General features: G+C 43.5%; 1 protein-coding gene across 3 annotated transcripts in view; it reads left to right on the top strand.

Moving 5' to 3' along the window:
- The first annotated feature begins 10,777 nt into the window (after positions 1–10,777).
- ISL1 (ISL LIM homeobox 1) overlaps positions 10,778–22,266 on the top strand; it is an 81,280-nt gene continuing 69,791 nt past the window's right edge. Inside the window, exons 1-3 of one of the 3 annotated variants that reach the window (XR_015748244.1) lie at positions 10,778–11,239; positions 12,462–12,651; positions 17,420–17,679. Coding sequence is in view for 2 of the 3 variants with exons in the window: in XM_026666326.2 (XP_026522111.1) it covers positions 11,212–11,239; positions 12,462–12,651; positions 17,420–17,679 (478 nt within the window). In the remaining variant the exon portion in view is untranslated. The remainder of the gene's footprint in view (positions 11,240–12,461; positions 12,652–17,419; positions 17,680–22,266) is intronic. The other 2 variants (XM_026666326.2, XM_026666325.2) reach the window with 2 other exon arrangements.

Raw genomic sequence — 22,266 nt, 5'->3', positions numbered from 1 at the left:
ATGTCTTACTTTGGCAGAAGCTAAAATTTAGAGATCACATTATGCTAAAGCCAAGCCTATGCTATTCTTTTGTATAGCTGTGCATGTGCTGTAGATTGTGTTTCTCAACTTGTCAAAATTAAGATGTGTGTGGACTTCAGCTCCTGCAACTTTTAGATAGATAGATAGATAGATAGATAGATAGATAGATAGATAGATAGATAGATAGATAGATAGATATAGATATAGATATATAGATAGATAGATAGATAGATAGATAGATGATAGAAAGAAAGAAAGAAAGAAAGAAAGAAAGAAAGAAAGAAAGAAAGAAAGAAAGAAAGAAAGAAAGAAAGAAAGAAAGAAAGAAAGAAAGAAAGAAAGAAAGAAAGAAAGATGATAGATGAGATAGATAGATAGATAGATAGATAGATAGATAGATAGATAGATAGATAGATAGATAGATATTTTCTCACAAAGCCATTTAGTGTAGCCTTGAAATTGCCTTTCTCCACTGCTAACATTTTATTGATGAATGCTGAGTAAATATAGATCCCTGATCAAATATTTGTATGGAAATTTATCACCAGAATTATCCTTCAAAGCCTTTTTGTATTTTTAAAAACTAGGAAATACACAGGGATTCAGCTTGTATGCTAGGTATTTTTAAGGAATAATAATGTTATTCTTTATGATATGGATAGACATATTTTTGTCTTTTCTTTTAAAATATCTGGAAGGTTAAAGGGGCAGAACCTTTGTCTGATCCCACACAATCAACTTTCTTTCCATGGTATTTTGTATTTATAGATATATTATAGGTAGTCCTCAACTTACAACAGTTCAATCAGAACCAAAAAAAGAAAGTACTTCTTCACAGAATATTTTTTGAAACCATGGAATTTACTACAATAAAATAGTCATGAATGATTCCTGGATAAAATCCCTTTTGGAAGTGTTTTGCCCTTGCCTTTGCCCTATGGCTGGGAGAGAGTGATTGGCCCAAGGTCACTCAGCTGGTTTTGTGCCTAAGACAGGACTAGAATACACAGTCTCCCAGTCTCTACCCTGGTATCTTAACCACTAAACCAAGCTAGATTTCTGAATGCCAGTTCAATGGTTACAAAGGTAATTGTACTCATCTATGACAGATCAGACTAGTTACTGTTATGTATATGTATGGGTAGATACTATTTTCTGACTTCCAGGCCAACAATGGAGGAGGATATTTGTTAATTTGCAACTCCTTAATCATTGTATGGCACAAAATACTGAAGCTAGTCAAGCTTTGGACTTACCAGGAAGGATGTCTTAGGATGTTGTTTCTGTTGATACAATTAAAGATAATGGGACTTTTGTCTGGGAATCTTCTCCTCAGCATTTTTATTCTCTCCTCTTGTTTATTCTCCTCTTGTTTTAAATCAACATTTTTATTTCGGTAGACTCCAAGTGGTTACTAGAGAAATTGCTCTGTTTAAAATATTGTTCTATAGCTTGCATAAGGTGCCTAACTGGTACATATATCAAATTCCAGGTACAATGAAGTGTGTATATCCTTTCAAAAGTAGTAGTATTTTATTTATTCATGTCAGAAGCATCACAAAGACATGCTAAGTGACATAAAATATAAAATACAAGATTAAAATATGTACAAGTTAAACAGATCTTGCCCAGAAATTGGCAACATTAATTGTGTTCTGTCACATTGTCATATGATCCTCAAGAAATATGAATTATGTAAAGATGAATTATGGTCAGTAAAATGAGGACCCAGATTGTTGGGGGCAATATGCTGACTCTGTAAACTGCTTAGAGAGGGCTGTAAAGCCCTGTGAAGCTGTATGTAAGTCTGTCCTATTGCTATGTAGTAAAAAAGTGAGGTTAGGAATTTTTCTCTTTTTATGGCCATAAAATAATAATAATAATAATAATAATAATAATAATAATAATAATAATAATAATAATAATAATAATAATAATAATAATAATAATAATAATAATAATAATAATAATAATAATAATAATAATAATATACTGAAGATAGAAAGTTCACATCAATTTGGATCACTACAGATTTCACTGGACTTAGTTTAAAGATTTTACCACAGGCCTTCCAGCAAAGAAAAAAAACCAAAACATGTTATATTTACATTTGAGTTAATAGGCACTCCTAACCATACTTCCCTGTAGTGTCCCTCGGAAAGAGGCAGTATCACTTTAAAGTAATTCTTGTGATATCATTCTACTTAGATGAATTTTAAAATATGATATCCAATTTATCAGGGACATATTTTATCATTAAAAAAAATACTTGAGAATATATGAAACAAATAAAGAAGTGGATTTGTAGCATAATATGGTGAAATCCAAAGGTTCTGAAAACTGTATTATTTCATGCTGCTAACTGAAAGTGTTTTAAAGAGTTTGTTAAGAATTGTATTTATTTAGACATCCAGAAACCAGAGAATTTCAACCAGTGGTTATGTTTTTTGTAAGAATTTTACCATCCATGTAGTAAAAAAGTACTATATATGTAAATCTGACATATATATGTAAAAGGATAAATGGGAAGATCTGCTAGACCTAAACAGGTTTAGGTGCAATCTTATGTCACTGGATCCTAATCTCTATCTCTATCTCTCTCTTTTTTAAAAGTATATCTTGCAAACTTAAAATCCGACCACCCACTTAACTACAGACATAGCTATGGAATTAAACCCAAGTGAACTGAGAATTGCCTAGCTTTTCTGATGCGCTTTGAAAAGTAGGGGGGAAAGGCAGATTAGGAGGATACTTTTAAGTGGCAGAGGTAGAGTGAACTGAGCCTTATACTATGAAAGAAGCGAAGGAATGCAAGCCTCGAGCAAGGCTTAGGATCCTCCCTAAAAGCAGGCTAAGAGGGAAAGGGAATGGAGGCAGCAATTGAAATACTGGCTTCTTGAACAGGGAATTGTATGGAATGTCCTTATCAATGGACAACGGTGGGAGTTTGTTCATTATTTATGGCTTTGATGTTCTTCTGTCAGTTTTACATGCTACTTCACTTTAACCAATTCTAAGCAAGCTTACCCTTTCCACAATACAATGTGCAGGTTAAAAACAAGATCATGTACATCACAAACTAAACAATTTCCCAATCTACCATGGTCACACACCTGGGCAAACATTTCCACCACCACCGTTCCTCAAAGGGTCTTTGGAATCTCAGGCCTTAACTGACTTCTGGGTTACTAAGAAGGAGAGGGCAGCCTTTTGTCTACTCAAGAAGTTGCTCCAACAGAAAGGGCCATCACAGGGAAGGCTCAACCCAGGCAGGGCTTCTGAAAATGATGGACAGGACACGGGAAGTCTTATCTTCTTGATCTAACCATGGGTCCCCAAACTTGGCAACTTCAAGACTTATCGACTTCAACTCCCAGAATTTTCCAACAAACTATGCTGGCTGGAGAATTCTGGGAGTTGAAGTCGATAAGTCTTGAAGTTGCCAAGTTTGAAGACCTCTGAATCTAACCAGATGGAAAGGTCCCACTTGTGGCAGGGATCTCACCTAAATCTCAGAGGCAATAGGTTGGAAAAGATGTAAAAATGGCTTTTTTCTGCCACTTCTACTTACTTGTGGAGTAGAAGATGTTAGGCTAGCTCAGTAGGAATGCTACTGAAGCTATCGTATAGAGAGCTCCATGTTCAAAATGGGACCAAATTTCTACATTCACACTAAGGAAAAAAATGGATTGTCTCAGGCTCTAACTTCCTGGAGGCATCTACCAACTCTTGAGTTTGAGATAAGAACGTGCAATAGTTGGGTTTATGCTGGGATGTATCTTAATATTTTGAAGCAAGGAGCAGCAGATGTAACAACTATATATGTTCAGTCAAGAGTAAATTTGATCCAGATAAAAACAATATACAATCTCAATCACATATCCAGTCAGTCCATCCAGGTACCCCAAAGATAAAGATAACAGGTCACATTTTTCAGTCCTGGCCCAGAAGCTTAACTACCTACATTTCTTGGTTGATTTGTATATTGAAAATATATTAATTTAAAAATTGTAGAGTTCTTCATATTTTCCCCCCTTCTCGTCTACTTATTTGGTTTTTATTTATCATCACTACTAGTAGTTTTACAATTTCTTTAACCAGAACCTGCTGCTGCTGATGGTGAATCTGGAAAGACATTGAATTGGGTAGCTGGGACTGTCTTGGAAGAAAACCCCAAAGCCTCAGCTCACTACACCTGAAGGTTACACTCCCTCCTTCTCCATTTACTTTGCAGTAAGTCTAGCGGGATTCACCTCTAAGTGGAATAGTTCATATAATAGTTCATAGCTCGCTTGGTCCAAATCTCAAGCTAAATCCTTTATTATAAATCTCTAAAGTGCATCCAAGAAATTGCAATTAGGAACCGACTAGTTTGAGAGCCAGTATGGCACTGTGGTTGAGGCTGAAACCTGTAGTAAAGCAGAAGCCAGTAGCCCGATGCCCATCTTAGGCACAAAGCCAGTTGGATGACCAGCCACTTTCTCTCTGCCCTAGAAAGGAGACAATAGCAAACTTTCTGAAAATCTTTGCCAAGGAAACTGCAGGGATTTTTGTCCAAGAAGTCTGCAAGAATCGGGCATGATTGAACAGAAAGGGGTGGAGGGAGAAACCTGAATTGCTGTTTACTTTGAGATTCGACTTGGAACCGAATGGCAAAGAAAGTATGCGCTTTGTTCTCTTAAAAGTTGCATCCTGTGCAATCTAACAGTAGTAACACAAAACTGTTGGTTATGTTGATCATGATACCGATACCGATAATACCAGGATTAGTAATAAACTTTACTGCCATGTTTTTTTTTCAACTGAATTCTTTTTTTTTTTAAGGGTTGCTTGAAAGAAAGACCAAATAACAGGCTAACATCAACTTCGATTTAAAGGAAATTCTCCTTTTGAGCAATCTCTCTGTCCACGACGGGCGAGTATCATTTCAGTCACAGCCAACGACCTGTTTTTAATCCCGTCCCTAAATTTTTCGGGTGTCCTCTCTGACTTGCGGCTCTTCTTCAGTTCGAGATACGGAGAGGATGCGATTGTTCACCCAAACTCCCAACGTGATTCTTCCTCTTAACTCCCAATGCGGTTCTTCTTCAAACCGTTATCAGAAAATTGACCTCACCCCATTCCTAAGAGGTCCGTAAGGGGCGTGCATAAGTGCACCGTCGTGCCTCCCGTCCCTGTCCTATTGTCCCCCCTTTATTCGTACCTATTTTCTGTATTCTTACTCATGCTTATATACTTATACCTATTATCTTGTAAGCGATTGACAAATCAAAATAAATCTTGTAATTCTTCTGGGGGGGGGGAGGACATTGTTTTGTATGGAACAGGAAGAGTTAACCCTCTCCTCAGCAGAGAATCGCATCGGGTAGCCCGCATTCATACCCCACCCACCACTAAGCAAATATACGCTCGTTGAAAACATCAACAAAAACAACAAAATCCGGTTGGTGGGTTGGTTGATTGGCTGGTTTTGATTCTCAACATCTGTGTAGGAAAGACTTCGTTTTAATCCGGGGAGGGCAAAGGGACTTTAGAGCAGGGGTCTCCAACCCTGGGCACTTTAAGCGTGGAGGACTTCAACTCCCAGAATTCCCCAGCCAGCAAAGCTGGCTGGGGAATTCTGGGAGTTGAAGTCCTCCACGCTTAAAGTGCCCAAGGTTGGAGACCCCTGCTTTAGAGGGTCTATTTCTGGGAGAGTGGCTTTTTAGAGGTTTCCTTCCATTCTGGTGCAAATCCTCCACCCCGCTCCTCCCTCCAACTGCCGAGAAAGGAGAGAAAAGGGAAAGAAACGTTTTAACCTAATTCTTCGCCTTTCTATTTACTTATCTGTCTGGTTCCGGGATCTTCCACCACCAGCAAGATATATTTGCCCTCGCTCTGAACATTTATTTGTTATTCTTTTTTCACTTTAATCCCTGAAAAACCCAGCGGGGTGCGGGCGTTGGGCTAACATCCTTTCCCGCGGTCCCTTCGTCAAAACCCGACTCCTCCATTCTCTCCTCTCCGCTCTTCCTCACCCTTTCTCTATGTTCATCTACCTAGGCTTGCCTCCTTTCCCGGAATAAGTCCTTGAAAGTACAGAAATAACCGTCCGAAAATGGAGAGAGCGAAACGGCAATTTTCTTGGCCACCGGCGGAAGCTTTAAAATCGCCTCGTCTCCAAGGAGCTAGCTCCAAGAACAAGAAAGCACCCGTTTCGGGCAGGCGGAATAGGGGAAAAGAAAGAATTGCAGAAAATTCGCATATATGCGTTTCAAAGATATATATTAGCGCCCATCGATTGTTCTATTCCTATCGAGCGTCGTCATATAAACGCTTCGAGCCCTCCCTCCGTTTTTTTGCTACCCGTAAAAGCCCTTTCACTCCCGATACCCTGGAATGAAGTGGTTCGTTATCCCAGAGTGTTTTAATGTTCGTGAAAATAGGGAAAGGCTGCCTATCAGAAATGTCTCTGGGTTTAATACATGCTCACTGAGCAAGAGGACCGTTCTCCTTTCGGACACAAGGGGTCGCTGTTGCGATCGTTGCGTGAAGGCCAAACTCAAAACAGCAATAAAACCTCCCCTCCCGGCGTGGCTGTAGCAGTGATGCCCGAGGTGATGGAAGAATTCAAGGCACAAATATATATATATTTATATATATATTTATATTGATAGATAGGTGTGTGTGTGTGTGTGTGTGTGTGAGAGAGAGATAGATAGATAGATAGAGAGAGAGAGAGAGAGAGATATAGATAGATGATAGATAGATAGATAGATAGATAGATAGATAGATAGATAGATAGATAGATAGATAGATTAGATAGATGATAGAGATAGACAGATAGATAGAAAGAAAGATAGGGGGAGAGAGAGAGATGATAGATAGATAGATAAATAGATAGATGATAGATAGATAGATAGATAGATAGATAGATAGATAGATAGATAGATAGATAGATAGACAGACAGACAGACAGACAGACATAGGGAGAGAGAGAGATGATAGAGAGATAGAGAGATGATAGAGATAGATAGATAAATAGGTAGATGATAGAAATAGATAGATAGATAGATAGATAGATAGATAGATAGATAGATAGATAGATAGATAGATAGAGATAGAGAGATGATAGAGGTAGATAGATAGGTAGATAGATGATAGAGATAGATAGATAGAGACAGATAGAGAGAGAGAGATGATAGAGAGATGATACAGATAAATAGATAAATGATAGAGATAGATAGATAGATAGATAGATAGATAGATAGATAGATAGATAGATAGATAGGGAGTGGGAGAGGGAGAGGGAGAGAGAGAGAGATGATAGATGATAGATGATAGATGATAGAGGGAGAGGGAGGGAGAGGGAGAGGGAGAGGGAGAGGGAGAGGGAGGGAGAGAGAGAGAGAGAGAGAAAGAAATACATGGAATGAACACGAGCCTCGTATGTGCTCCAAACGCTATATATCCAATGTGGAAGTCTTAGAATTACAAAAAACAAAACCCGGCTGTTGGCACTAAAGGTTTGCAGAGGCGAGTGAATGCAGAAACCTTCTGCCTAGACGTAGAGGTGCTGCACTAACCGTCTTTTAAAAACCTTTGTACTATTACCCCCGAACGAGGGCCAAGGAATGGAAAACTGAGCTCTCCACTAGAACTAGGCAGAGGCTTCTTAAAGGAGAACCGTAGTTAGTCGATCGGGATGTAAACGCTGAAATGTAACCGGGGCATAAGAGTCCTTCAGGCACGACTCTTAAACCAGGTTGGGGTAAAGGTGAATTTTTAAAGCAAAGGCACCTCTTTTCACTTCCGAGAACCCGAAAGGGAGAGGGCGGAGAGCAAGTCCCCCCCCCCCGCTTCTTTAAGGTTTTCCTCTGCAGAGCTTGCAAGGGAGCTGAAGGCTCGCCTCGCTTCCCATCCTTGCCTTACGGAATCCCTGCTGGCGTTTCTAGCTTCCTAGTCAGGAAATCCCAGGCGTCGTTTCTGCATGTCGAGTCGAAGCTTGTGGGTTAGCTGGCATTTATTTTTGGTGAAATTATCTGGAATGAAAGAAGGCCCCTCCTCCTTTGGCGATGTCAGCGGAACAGCCCCCCTGGATTTGGGTCCCCGCGCCTAAAGCGTTAGTTCTTACCCACCTTGCTGGCTTGTTGGCTTTACAGACTAAACGTAGCAAGGTCGGAGTAAGGAGGGGAGGGGAGGAGAGTGAAAGAAACTATGTTCCCATCCGCCTCTTTCCTGGATGCGATGAAATTCACCATGACTCCCTGTCCTCCCCCCACATCTGCCACCGTGTATGCCGAATCTTGAAATATACCAGCCATGTTTGTTTACAGCCCAAGTTCGCCTTCTGACCTTCTCGAAGGATCGTTTTCAAGACGGTCAACCGAGAAAGCTCCGCTAAATTCTTCCTCCCCTTTGTCTTTTAGCTTGAAGTTGAAAAGCGGGTTAGCTCTCCTTCTTACAAACCTCAATAGCAACCACCACGGCAACTTTTAAGTGGTGGTGTTTGATTCTTTCGTTTTGGTTTCGAACCTGTTTTAAAATTCACGGGCATCAATAACAACGAAGGTTGGACAGCACACGAACGCATTTTTACATTTTTAGGCTGCTGGAAAGCTTTTGGAAGCGGTTGATAAATGGGGATTTTATTTTCTAAAGCTGGACGTGAGCTGGGTTACCCCGATTCCCCTCAGTCAAGCCGAAACCACTCCAGAAAGAGACCCAACTTCGTATACAGACTATATAGACTTTCCTTCTTGGATGATTCTTTTTTTCCCGTCTCTTCTGGGAAAACTCCTTTGAAAGATAGACAAGTAAACGAGGTTGAAAGCACCGATCTTGAAGACTTGTCCAACCTCTGGCTGGGGTCGTGCAGCATTAATTAAAAAAAAATAACAATTCCCTAAACTTTTAATCCTCAAAAAATCCATTGAAGACTGAAATCGTTGGAGGGAAGAGGAGGGGCTGGGAGCAAACCATGCATGCATGCAAGGGTCTGTGCGCACAGGAAGGAGTCGAAAGTTAGAATATGAGCTAATAAACTTTCTACCAAGAGACTATTAAGTGAACCTCACTTCTTGCACACTTCACAGGATGGTTCTATGCCGTGTCAGGAGCAATCAACGCCCACCTGAGTGGTAGCACTTCCCAAAGTAGTGACTTATAATGTCTTACTTACAGCGTCACCCAGCCGCCACTGTGTCGATAGAACAGTGGCGAGGAGATGCTTTGTACTCTATCACCAAAAGGATTCGTCACTACTTTTCATTCAACATGAAACTGCCTATTTACCGCGTGTGTTTTCTACGTGTGTTTAGGATCAGGGGGCCTTAGCCTTATGAAGTGGTTAAGATTAGATTCGAGTCTCGATGTAAGATTGGTGTTTCCACACACATAGAGATTGTCCATAAGTTTTATTAATCATGGGGACAAAAAAAAAAAAAAAAAAACGGCCTTGCAAGACTTTCACACTTCCTCATGGGAAGCTGAAATGGTAAAGTACTTCTAGGTTTCAGACCGACAGCAAAAGCAATAGTTGGGAACTAGAAGTATCAGTAAGTTTGGTTGGGGGAAATGAGCTGCCAGGTTCCTGTAAAAATCTACCAGCAACGCACAATAGCAGTAGTTGTGATAAGATTTTCCTTCAACGCAGTAAAGCCACCGGAGGAAATTGTTCACTCTAGCTTTTTTCCCTCCGTCTGTCTATCCTCTTACTCCAGGAGTAAATCCATTGACATTCCAGGAGGGAATTGTTACCTGCATAAAAAAGGCTAGCGTGGGGCCAGGGTAGCGGTGGGAAACGCACTACTTCCAAGTGCTAAACACCTGCCAGCAGCTACCACCTTCCCTTTGACATCTGTGTCTGTCACTAACTACGAGAACGGGGAAGCCGCGGAAAGAAATGAAGGAAACTGAAGCTTTACGGGCAGCAGAATCAAGCCGCTGTCAACGTCCTGTCAAACTGGAGTCTCGCTGGCGCTTTTATCGTTCGCCTCAAATAATAATTAAAACAACAACAACAACAACAAAATGACCCCTTTCCCCTACGCCCTCCCCCTCCCCAACGCCAAAAAGATAGCGGGCGAAAATCTCAGCGGCTAAGCCTTTATTGCCCCCTTTTTGGTGGCATAAATCAGATTGCATGGCTTTTAATCCGCCCCTCCACCTCCTCCTCCTCCTCTTTTTTCCCTCCCACAATATTTGATCAGTCACCTGATCCCTATTTCCTTCTCTCTCCCCCCTCCCTCAACCCCCTCCACAGCCTGCATAGCTGAAGGAGGGGAAGCTGTTCAGAGAATAAACATCTCGTTTCTTTCTTTTTCCCCCCCAATTTTTTTTAGAAAAATCCTGCGCGACTGTAGTAAGGGGGAAAATGGGGGGTTGTAAAAAGGCAGCTGCTTGCTTTAAGCCAATGAAAGGGGAGGCGTGTTGATGCAAAGGGGGGGGGGAGTAAAAACGGATTAGAGCGAGTGTGTGTGTGTGTGGAGTGGGGGGAAGAGAAATCAAACGAGGAGCGGAAAAGTTGCCTCTGGTTCCTTCCTTTCCCCCCCTCCTCCTCTTTTCTCCCCCTCCACTACTCGCTCCCCAGTATTTCTCTGCGTCTGTCGCGAATTTCTCCAAGCAGCCGCCTGGCCGGATCGCCAACCCCCCCTGAAATATGATAATCAGAACAGCTGCTTCTGTGTTCCCTCCGGCCAATCAGAAGAGGGCAGGTTTGACGTCCCCGAGGCCTACGCCGGCCAATGACGAGCGAGCTGAGTTGGAGCAGAGAAGTTTGAGTAAGAGATAAGGAAGAGGCTCGTGGTCGAGGCGCGCGGAGTTTCCACGCACTGGGCAGCGCCTCCGAGAGCGCTCTCGTCGCTTGCCTGGACCCGGGTGGGGTGCTTTTTTTCCTGCCCCCCCCCCTTCGGACGGAGCCGTTCTCTCACCGTAGGACAGAAGGGCGTCCCATCATCCCGCCTGCTTGAGGCCGATTCCCAGCGCGGCGGCGACGGCGGCGGAACGAGCAAGCATCTCTGCCGTCCCTTGACAGCATCTCCTTCCTTCCTTTCTTCCTTCCTTCCACGGGGCAAAAAAAAAAAAAAAAAGCAGAGCCGCCGGTTTATTTGTTCGTTTAATTTATTTTATTTATATTTGATTCATCGTCTCGGTAAAGTTCCTGGGCAGCCGAGCACCATTTCACTGTGGACACTATACCCTTGGGTAGAGATGGGCGATATGGGCGACCCACCGAAAAGTAAGAAAGCGACGGTTCGCAACCGCTTTTTTTTTTTTTTTTTTTAAGGCTGTTTTTCCTCGCGGTCGTTTTAAGGCGAAGTACAGGGAGAGAGCAAATCGTTTCGCGTAAGAAAGGCAGGGATGGGGGTGGGGCGGTGCCTGTTGCGATCCCTTCGGCCTTGGGCGGGATGCTGGAGGGCTCCCCCAGTGGGGTTTGGTTCTCCAAGGGGAAAAACCCCGCCGCTCCCAAAGTCGGGGTTTATAAACGAGGGAGCCTGAAAACTGGCTTGTGTGTGTATGTGGGTGGGTGGGTGGGTGGGGGGCAGAAGGTGTCTCATGATTTGTACGTGCTGACAATCTGTTGAAGATCAACGGGAACCCACCTTTTCCTCCAATTCGCAGAGGGATTTGGTGGTCCTGCCTGAGGTGGCGTGAGGTGTGGGGAGGAAGGAAGAGGGGAACGAAAGGGTCCCGTGCCAGAGGCCCGTCACAATCTCGGCAATGACTTTTGAGCAAGCTGCGGCAGCGCTACCAATCTTTCGGATGTAACTCTAAACCCCGAAGGATATTTTCGCTACCAACAATGAGGAGGTTTCTCTCCGCAACCAAATTTGATTCGGGGTGAGATCCGGGCTGAGGTCCGGCACAGTTGGGGCCGAGACCATGCCTCCCACGCCGGCTGAATCCAGTCTGCAGCCAAAGGGGGAGAAATTGTGGGTGGGGGGGGGGGAGTGAAACCCAGAAATCAAAGCTTTCAGGCTGGGTCGGTCGTTCCCTGGACATGTAAGCCTATTGCCCGAGCTTAAGTGTTTCTCGACTCACTCGTCTTCTTCCCCACCTCCGACTCCAAATTATTGTTATTTGGGTTGCTTGGAAAGCGTGGAAAATGCTCGCCTTTCTCCGACCCTGTCCGCAAATCTACTTTAACTTTGCGTTCCGCCTTCTCCCTATGCCAGGAAAGCCTTTGATGGACACACACACACACACACACACTAATTCCGATTACTGTCCTAAAACGCCACTCTCTTTTGCACCCTCCCTCTTCCTCTCCTCTTTTTTCCCCCCTCCGTCTCTCCCCCACCGCCTGCCTCCTTGCCCGAAAATGCAACGGCAAGCCAGCAGCGCGTTTCCTAAAGAGCTCAGACGGCGGGGTTGGCGGGCACTAATAAAAAGCGCGTTTATCTCAGTAGGAGAGCCCAGCGCTTCGTCCATGATGTCTCTTCTCCTCCTTTGCCTCTCAGAAAAGCGGCTGATTTCCTTGTGCGTCGGCTGCGGCAATCAAATCCACGACCAGTATATTCTGCGGGTTTCCCCGGATTTGGAATGGCACGCGGCGTGTTTGAAGTGCGCGGAATGTAACCAGTACTTGGACGAGACTTGTACGTGCTTTGTCAGGGATGGGAAAACCTACTGCAAGCGAGACTATATCAGGTAAGGAGCCCCGTCTCTTTCTTGCCCTTGCCTGCCCTCCCCTCCCTCCGCACCGCGCTGGGAGTTATGGCGACCGTAGATTCGGGTGGGGGGAGAACTGGGGGTGAGGTGTGGGGGTGGGTGGCGGCTCCGTGCTGGTTCTCTCCCAACCGAAAGGTTGAGATTCTTCTGGAGTCTTAACTGGGGAAACTTGTTTCTTAGGGCAAAGCCAGCTCTATTTTATCCCTTCGGAAACCTGGAATAATGTACCGAGAAAGGTGCGCGCAGGCTCCTGAAACACAGCCACACAGACATACACACACACACACACGAAGTTTGAAGCATAAGGGTGGGAGGAACATAGTAAACAGGAAAATAAACGAGATGCAGACATAATTATAGAGTGATGGGTTCCCCCCCCCTTTTTATATTTCAGTAGTGTTTTTTTTTTAAATCTGTATAGGATGGAGGCAGGTTGCGTAAAATGTCCCCCCCTTTAAAAAAAAAAAAAAACAAGCCCTCTAACAAACAGGCTGGTTGGTAAGAAAGTGTCCCCATACTCCTGAGTAAATATCTTCAGGGTTTCGGGAGTCCGTCAGGCGCTGGTTGAAGGCCGCCTCCTTCTGAAGTCCTGTCTCTCTGTGTGTGCATTTACTTCCTGGGTAGCTGAGGAAGGACTCGCGGCCAGCTGCTTTTTGCCATAGTCGGGGTTAACTTCTTGGCTTTAAATCTATGAAAGTGGTGGGAAATAAACGTATTAATCCTACCCCACACCTTCCAAAGAATTTTTTTAAAAAATAATACGCCTCCTAGGTAGAACAAGCCAAACAAAAGTATCCCAGAACTGTCTATTTCGGGTGCGATTATTATATTTTTTTAAAAAAATGTTCCATGCTCACTGAATTGGCTGGGTGGGTTGATGTAGGAACCCCTCTGCAGGGCAATCCGAGGTGAGTTACTGACACTCGGGTTCTCTGGCCCAAAAGCTTCATTCGAAAGAAGATCCAAAGTATCAAATAAATATCTTGAGGGTCCGGGTTTGATGGGAAGGAGCGCCGGGGCGTGTGAGGGGTGTTGTTTGTTTCCGGCTCCTCTTTTGCGACTGTTCTGGTGAGGTCCAGTTTGAGGCGTGTGTAATATTTTTTTGCGGGGGGAGCTGCGATTTGTTGTCATTCAAATGAATCCAGCCCCTCCCCTGAACTCTAGCTAATTAAGTGTATAATTGAAATGAGGTGGGAGGTAGTGGGGAGGAGAGGTTTCTCCTGCGAGGTAACGGGGCAGATTCCACCCCCCCCCCCATTTTTCAGGAAAGTGCATTAAGAAAAGGAAAATAGCAACCACTCCCCTCGGTATCCATTCTAGCCAGGCCCCTTCGCCTTTTAGAAAATAAACCACCGATGCGGAGGAGGGATTGCTCCCCCCCCCTTAACGAATCAGCCCTAAGCCATTTGGAAGAAAGGCGATAGAGGACAGCTATAAAATAAAATAAAAAAGCATTGGTCATTATTAATGCTAGCAATAGTAATTAAATAAAGTTCGCACTGTGCTGGGAAAAAAAAACAAATTGCTTGGAAGGGGTGGGATTGGAGGATGGGGAAACCCACACAAAGACTTATTTTGCAGGAAGGTCTACTCGGGAGCCAGACTTTTCAGTAGGGTTTATTCTCAGGTAAACGCGTGGGTAGGATTACAGGCCGTAATCTTTTTAAATATTAACCCTTTGGGCGCTCCAGGACCGCCTCTCCTTTCTTATCTTATCTGCCTTGATGAATTGGACGGAGGAGATCAAATTGCCCCTCAGCTGTTAGCGAACAATCGCTACATTTAGATAATGGAAGCGGCTTCCTTCCTTCCTACCCTGAAAATCTGGGAGCCGATTTTTTTAAAAAAAATCCTGCTCTTCTGGCCACCGCTGACCTGACAGCTAAACCGACAAATAAATATTTTTTAAAGAGAGAAGGGAAAGCAGCTTTTATTTCTTATTTCAGGGATTTTTCGGTGACCGCGGGGCAGGGGGAGGCTGGAGGGATTGGTGGGGGAAGGCTGGGATGAGGAGACGCGAAGCTACTGTGTGTACCCTTGGTTGGGTTTGATGTTCGGGGAGGGCGGGGGGGGGCAAAGGTTGGCGGCTTGCGCCCAGGACACAATCCAGACGGGGAGAGGGCTGCTTAAGGTTGCCTAACCAGGAATGGCAGGAGGAGGAGGAGGAGGAGGCGGCGGCGGTGTTTTAAGCGGCGCTCAGTTTTTGGCGTTGTGCGAATTTGTTTTTCGGTAGCAATTTTTCGCTGGATCCGAACCCTTCTCTCGGGTTGCTTTTTGGATTCCCCCCCAAAAAAAAAAAAAAAAACCCAACAACTTGGTTTACGACTTGGAGCGCAATTCTGAAAGGCGAAGAAGACTGAAGTCGCCGACAGAATCCACCCCCGTCCGATATTCGCCCTCAGAAAGGCCGCTAGGGAACGAGATCCAGTTTCCTTACCTGCCTGCCTTGCCGTGGTTCCTGAAAGGCGGCCAGTCCCAGAGCTTCGGACGGCCTTCTTCTCTAAGCCGGCGGCTGCTTTTTAAAACCTTGTCAAAATCCAGGACTTTATGAACCGCGGGGATTTTATGAAGGGGTGTGTGTGGTGGAATTAAAATCCGGGGCCGGGCAAAGCGAACAAATAAATTTACGTTAACAGGCGCGGTATCTCCCAGCTATCCATTTGTCTGCCCCCGTCGCCCACACTATAGCAGGTTGACTCGGAAGTAAATGCCACTGGCGCCTTCGGTACGGCTGTCCCAGCCCCTCTGCTTAGGCCTGCAGCGTTCAATTCGGCCTCTCTCTCTCTCTTGCAAATCCGTTTCCTTGAAAAGTAAACCCCGCATCTTTCCAGCCAACGCAAAACGTGTATTTCGGAAATGCTTACTCAAGTGTAAAGTCAAGTTCAAGGGGCTGGATTGAAGCACATTTGCTTGAGAGGCTGGTTCGTGGACCGGGAGGGTCTTACCGGCTCCCAAGAAACGTTTTCCAACGGGGGGGCCTTTTCCCATCTTTGCTCTTTCCAATAGCTTATTCCTGGCCCAGGCCTCGAAAGTGAGTTCTGCCATTTCTTTCTTCGCTAAGAAAAAAAACAGCCGGTAGTTTGGGGCTTTGTAATTATTTTATTATCCATTATTATTTTCTCCCTCGGGTTTACTTTTATGAAAAGAGGTTGCACAGTGATAAGATAAGGAATGGCTGATATATATACACACGGTATAACCGCGCCCCGGATCAACAGAGAAATTATACTCAATGGCGAGCTAAGAAGCGAAGCGAGCAGAAGGTTGTCCAGCCGCCTTTTCATACCACCTAACCCCATCGCTGGGTTGAACGGTACTCCAGAAGTTTTCTGGCCTGTTCCTCCTCTAGAACCGCTTGGCATCTATTTTGGAGGAAAGTTTGTAAGATTCGGTGTATGTTTTCCCCCCCGCCTTTCCGAAAAGATAGATTACATTCCGAGGTAGAGAAAGGCCAAGTTAACTCAAAATGATTCGTTTTAACTTACAGATAGTGGGGTGTGTGTGTGTGTGTAAAAAAATAAAATCGCGGGTTTTCTCGGGGCCGCAACTCTCTCCTAGAAAGAACCGAATTTCGGTGGGAAACCCAGTTGGGTGGGCGTCCTTCCACTCGTGTAAGCAATCAAAGCCTCAGCCTTGGCGATAAGGTAGGCCTCGCCACTCGCTTTTGCTAATCCAGAACCAGGAAACCCAAGAGACTTGTGCCTCACACCGTCTACAAATTAACAAAACGAACTTCAGGATTTCCGTGAGCAACAAAGCAAAACCCATTTGAGAAGTTCAACCAGAGCGCTAATGGCCATCTTCAGACCTGTTTTGTTTTTGTTTTTTTAATCCCTTTTGGAGTCTCAATCTCCAAAACAGAATCCCAAGTACGGCGAATGGCTACTCCCCAAATCCCTATTCTGGCCTGCTCTATAAGAAGTACGGTTCTGCTTTGGTATTTTGGGGGCTCGTGTGAGGATCTCGGCAAAGATAGCGCGTAAAGGGCATATGGTTTTCTGCGCATCCTTGTAAGAGAGGATAAATTAGAATCTCAGCAGAGTTTTTGTTTGAACCCGGCCTGAACCTGCGCGTTTGTGTTTTTAAAGCATGGGGTCCGGTTTTGTTTTTTTTTTTTTTTTAAATAGGACTTTACAGTTTAATATCCCTCCTTTTAATTGGTCTAGAGTTAACCGTAGGCGATCCCCTTCCTTGCCATTCCAGCCAGACTCGCAGGAACGCTTTAGACGGTTCCTTTGTGGGGGGGAAAAATCTAGATTCGATCCCGGAATCTGTAGATCCCGGAATCAGTTCTCCACTGTTGCGGAAAGAGATGCGTCCAAAAATAATTTACAACCAAAATATATATTTTAGTAAAAAAAAAAAAAAAATGCATCCCAGCCCCAAAGTTCCTTTCCTTCCTTCCTCTGCCGGGCAGGCAGAGTGCGGTCAGCGGCCGCGATCCTTTCTGTAAGCATCGAAAAACAGCAGCTCCAAATCTGGGTTGGGGTCCTCACCTGCCCCCCCCCACACACACTATTTAAATGGGTGGGAGAGTCAGCTGGGCAAGTTCAATAGAAAAAAAGTTGCTTTGGACGGGCGCCTGAAAACGCGCGGTCTGGCGGATCGGGTCAAAAAAAAAAAACTTGATTCGAACAGGGATCTAAAATATTTTTCCCCCTCCTCTCTCCTATTCTCCTCTTCCTCCTCCTTTTTCCCTTTCCTTCCTCTTTTTCCTCACCTCCCTCCCGGCGGGGTCCGAACTCAGGTTATACGGCATCAAGTGCGCCAAATGCAACATTGGGTTCAGCAAGAACGACTTCGTGATGCGCGCCCGCTCCAAAGTCTACCACATCGAGTGCTTTCGCTGCGTGGCCTGCAGCCGCCAGCTGATTCCTGGGGACGAGTTCGCGCTGCGAGAGGACGGCCTCTTTTGCCGAGCGGACCACGACGTGGTGGAAAGAGCCAGTCTCGGCGCCGGAGACCCCCTCAGCCCCTTGCACCCCGCCAGGCCGCTCCAGATGGCAGGTACTCTTGGGCCCCTTCCGGGAGGAGCTTGGGCTGGTGCTGCGCTCCTTTGTACCTTACTGTCTTGCCAGGCCCAGCCTAACCCCATAACTGCCCGGTTCTGTACCATATTTAGCTCCCTTACAGAAAAAGCGACTTTTCTGCAGGCGCTCAAAAGGATGGAGCCCAAGGAAGCGAGGAACCCTGGGATTGGAGCTGCAAAGCCGTAGCTTTCTTTACAGTACAAGCAGCCTTGGGGCTCCTTAAAAACTAAGGCATTTCGTTTGTCATAAGCTTCCATTGTTTACCCTCTTGATTTATCAAATAGTGAAATTAGCGGTGTGGAATTAATTAGAGGTGGAAGCAAAAGGATGACACTTTGCCACCCAAGAAGGGGAAAGCTATAGATCTAGTACTCAAGAGCAAACTCCATTGCCCTCTGAGCTTTAACTTCAGAAGAAATAAATAGGATGAAACTCATATTTCTAAGCCGTTGCAGTATAATTATAGTACACATATGTTAATGGGCATGAAAAGACACACGCTAAAGGGTTAGGGCATGAAAGTTTGCTTAGTTTTGGCTAGATATGTGCCTACGAAAGATGCACTTGAAAAAATGATAGAGAGGAATAAGTTCTGCATGACTGCTGGACTCACTTCCATTCAAGTCAATGAGGTGTACAACAGAATGCAAACTCCATTGCCCTCTGATACATATTTGATATATGTATGTTTTGTGCCTACAAATTTAAATCACTGATATGGTCACTCAATCTCACAATAGAAACTTTGGGTGGCATTCAAAATTAACTCTAGTGTAGTCCCTGCAGTTTTCTCAGCAAGATTTTTGAAATGTTACCCTGGCCTTCCTCTTAGTCTTAGGACTGAGAGAGTGTGATTGGTCCAAGGTCACCCACCTGGCTTTGCCCTGCAGATGGGACTAGAACTTACAATCGCTTGGCTTCTAGCTCAGCACCTTAACCATTATACCAAATAGTTTTCACCACATTAAATCTCCCTATATAGAGTAAAAGTTTCTTTCCAAATCAGTTTTTCCCCCTCTGTATCAAATCTCTTGGAATCCAATGAAAAATCAGCGGCAAAATCCAGGGTTAAACAAATACTATTGTTATATTTACATAACAAGCCTCAATCAAATAAATTGCCCTTAAGTTGAAAGCCTGGTTTCCATGAACGCTGAACCACAAGCTTATCAAGTTCATCTTACTCCTGTCTAATATCCTAGATTCACTAGACTGGACAACCAGTGGCCAATAACCATAGTCTGTTTTTTAATCTCAACTTCCCAAGGCCTGAGTTGACATGATATTTGATGTGAGAATTTCGGTGAAACCAGTAATAATTCTAGATGTGTTTATGCAGAAAAGAACAATTCTAGATGTGTTTATGCAGAAATGACAGAATAGGAAGGAATCTTGTGGTATCTTCCAAAACTAACATGTTTATTGCTGCATGAGCTTTTGTGGATCACTTCTTCAGGAAGTTCAGTTCAGTAGGATTTATTCCCAGGAAGGGTAAATGTAGAGTTGCCATCTAATTTGTCTTATCCCAAAGATTAGGCACTCTGCCTGACAAACCCAAAGGTTTGCAAATACATTTTGAACTGTATTATATTTGCATTCACATTGTTTTTGCACAATTGAGGCCTATTCACATTCGCTTGGAAAAGTTCCAGTGATTTTAAAGATTTTTATTTCCTACAGAAAAATAACATAGTTTAGAAAGAAGTTTCAGAACAATGAGTGGTGCTTGTGCTTTGGGGTAACAGGTGCAGATACCGGCACTTGAAGTGAGTATCTGCACCTGTTGAAGTTCATGCATAAATCCAACTGGTTCAGTATGTTTGCAAACCCTTTTCTGTGAAAGTAACAGTGCAATTCTATACTTGTCTACTTAAAAGTAAGTTTTACTAAATTTCCATGGGGTTTATTTCCACATGAATTAAATGGCAGCCTTAACTCTTCTGTATTTAGTAGACTTTCCTTATGAGAAAACTCAACTGGGATCACAATCTCTCCAGTAAGTGTACTTAGGATCAAGAGAAGAAACCCTGTTTATATTAAGTTACCCTGTGAACCTGAAGGTATTCAGGAAACACATATTTGAACTGGTATAGTTTGCTTGTCAAAGACAGGAGATTCAATCCATCTCATGTTGAAGTCAATACAAAACTTCAGTTGGCTGATATGGATCAAAAGTCCGCTATAGTCCAAAGGTAAATAATGTGTTATCTTTGGTAGCTTATCAACTGATTATTAAGCTACTAGGTATATTTTAAATGGATAAACAGACATACTCCGTGTGTGTGTGTGTGTGTGTGTGTGTGTGTGTGTGTGTGCTTTCTCTCTGTGTGTATCTTGTGCTGTCAGGTATATGGTGTAGGTTAATCAAATACTAATTGCAGATAAAAGTAGGGGAATCACAGAGACCACTATTGGTCTTATCAAAGCAAACTATATTGATCTCTATTGGAGTTTTGTACAATTTCCTTAGATGACTATTCAAACATTAGTTTCAGTGAGGTCAATGGGGCTTCCTAGAATAGCTGCCTAAAAAGATATATATATTGGAATAAATCTATTTCAGCAACCCCCAACAGGGGGGATTTGGGGAGAATGGAGAGGGAGTGTGCTCCCAGTGGGATGCTGCCAATATGTCAACCACCCACTGATCTCTTCCAAAGATGTTTCCTTAGAATGAAGCATTGGATGAAGAAGGTTGCTAGAAACAGGGAAACTCATAATACAGGGGGAAAACCTCTTCCTGCAGTAATTTACAACTGTCAACAAGCTAATCTTTGGTAATTGCTTTCCAGAAGATCCTGCTGCCTCTTTCCAAAGCTTTTTACGATTTGGGTTGAAATTGTAGCTGAGGGTTTTAGAGTGAGTTTAGGAAGTTGGCATTATTTTGCTTCACTTCACTTCTGTATTATTAAGTGTTGTACCTTATGATTCTTGACGAATGTATCTTTTCTTTTATGCATACTGGGAGTATTTGTACCAAGACAAATTCCCCGTGAGTCCAACCACACTTGGCCAATAAAGAATTCTATTCCTCCTGTGCCTGATTCCCACCCCAACTCAAATTTTGAGGAAAAAAAACTTTCTGGCCTCTTTGTTCCTTCTTCTCCACTTCAGTTTAATTATTTATTTATAGAAGGCATTTCCCCCACAAATAAAACCCCTCAACCAACCTTTTCCCCAGTCTGTTGGAAATGGAGGGTGTTGAGTGGCCAAAACAGTTGCAGTCTACATCCAAAGGGCCCTAGATTTTTTTTGGGGGGGTGGGTGGGGTGGATTAGTAGGCAAAGAAGATGGTTCAAGTTTTAAGGCCTTGCTTTCCTTTCACAAGCCCATGACTAACCCAGGACATGACAATAGTGTGATGTAATGTACTCTCAGGCAGGCTCCTTTAAATGTAAAAAAGAGCAAGCAGCCTAAGCCCTTTATAGACCTACTTGGAAGTAAGCCTCACTGGTTGCAGCACAATTTCCTTCCCAATAAATGTGCATAAAAAACCACAGAGTCAAGTAAGCTCCACATTTGGACTACATTTTCTTTGTTTCTATACCAGACAGACTGCTTTGATGAATAGACAAATATGAGAAAAGAGGTGGGTATTTGAAAGAAGAACCCCCCACACACATAGACCAGATCTAAACCCATGGTAGTTTATTTGACACCAAGTTGTTTTACTGGTAGGTATGGTTGTTTTTCATCTCTTTTGTAGCCTCTTTAACTAAACTAAAGTTGAAAGCAAAAAATATTTCAGGAAAAAGTTGATGGGAAGAGGTTTTATAGCTTTCTGTAGCATTTTCTGCCAGGTGAAAAAAAATATCAGACTGGGATTTTTCTTCCTCAGAGGATGATTTACTGACCAGCTGACCAGGGAGAAGCTATTTCTGAGTAAACCGCACATAGGGATGCAAGTTACTTTCCAATGAATAGGATTGTTCTCAAAAATGTATTTATCTGCAGTTAGAAATTACAAACCAGGATGTTCATGAAGGGCATATACAGGTAGTCCTCAACTTACGACTGCAATTGAACCCCAAACTTTCTGTTGTTAAGCGAGACAATTGTGAAGTGAGTTGTGCCCTATTTTACAACCTTTCTTGCCACAGAAGTGAATCACTGCAGCTGATCAGTTAGTAAACAACCTAACAGTTGTTCGGTTGTTAAGTGAATGAGCTTCCCAAATGTTTTTGCTTGTGAGAAAGTGGTCGCGTGACCTTGGGACACAGCAACGGACATAAATGTGAAACCGTTGCCAAGCATCTGAATTTTGATTATGGGGATGCTTGCAAAGGTTGTGTGGAAAAAAAAAATAGTCATAAGTCACATTTTTCAGTACCGTTGTAACTTTGAACAGTCACTAAATGAACTGTATGTTGAGGGATACCTGTACTACGGCAATCTTAAGAAGGATGTCAGTTGAAAATATTATCTTTTATAATTTTAATTAAACCCTGCAGAATTTTTGGTTTGGCTGGTTGGGTTGGTGAAATAACTTTTCATTAAAAAAAAACCAACAACTGCTAAACGAACATAGTTTCCTTAAACCTTTTTTTTTCTAGCAAGGGACAAT

Source organism: Notechis scutatus, chromosome 2, assembly GCF_049901735.1.
Source record: "Notechis scutatus isolate UNSWTSFEM ecotype Mainland chromosome 2, rNotScu1.2, whole genome shotgun sequence".
Taxonomy (NCBI): Eukaryota; Metazoa; Chordata; class Lepidosauria; order Squamata; family Elapidae; genus Notechis; species Notechis scutatus.
The sequence above is the reverse complement of the archived record's forward strand: the minus strand, read 5'-3'. Positions and strand labels throughout refer to the sequence as shown.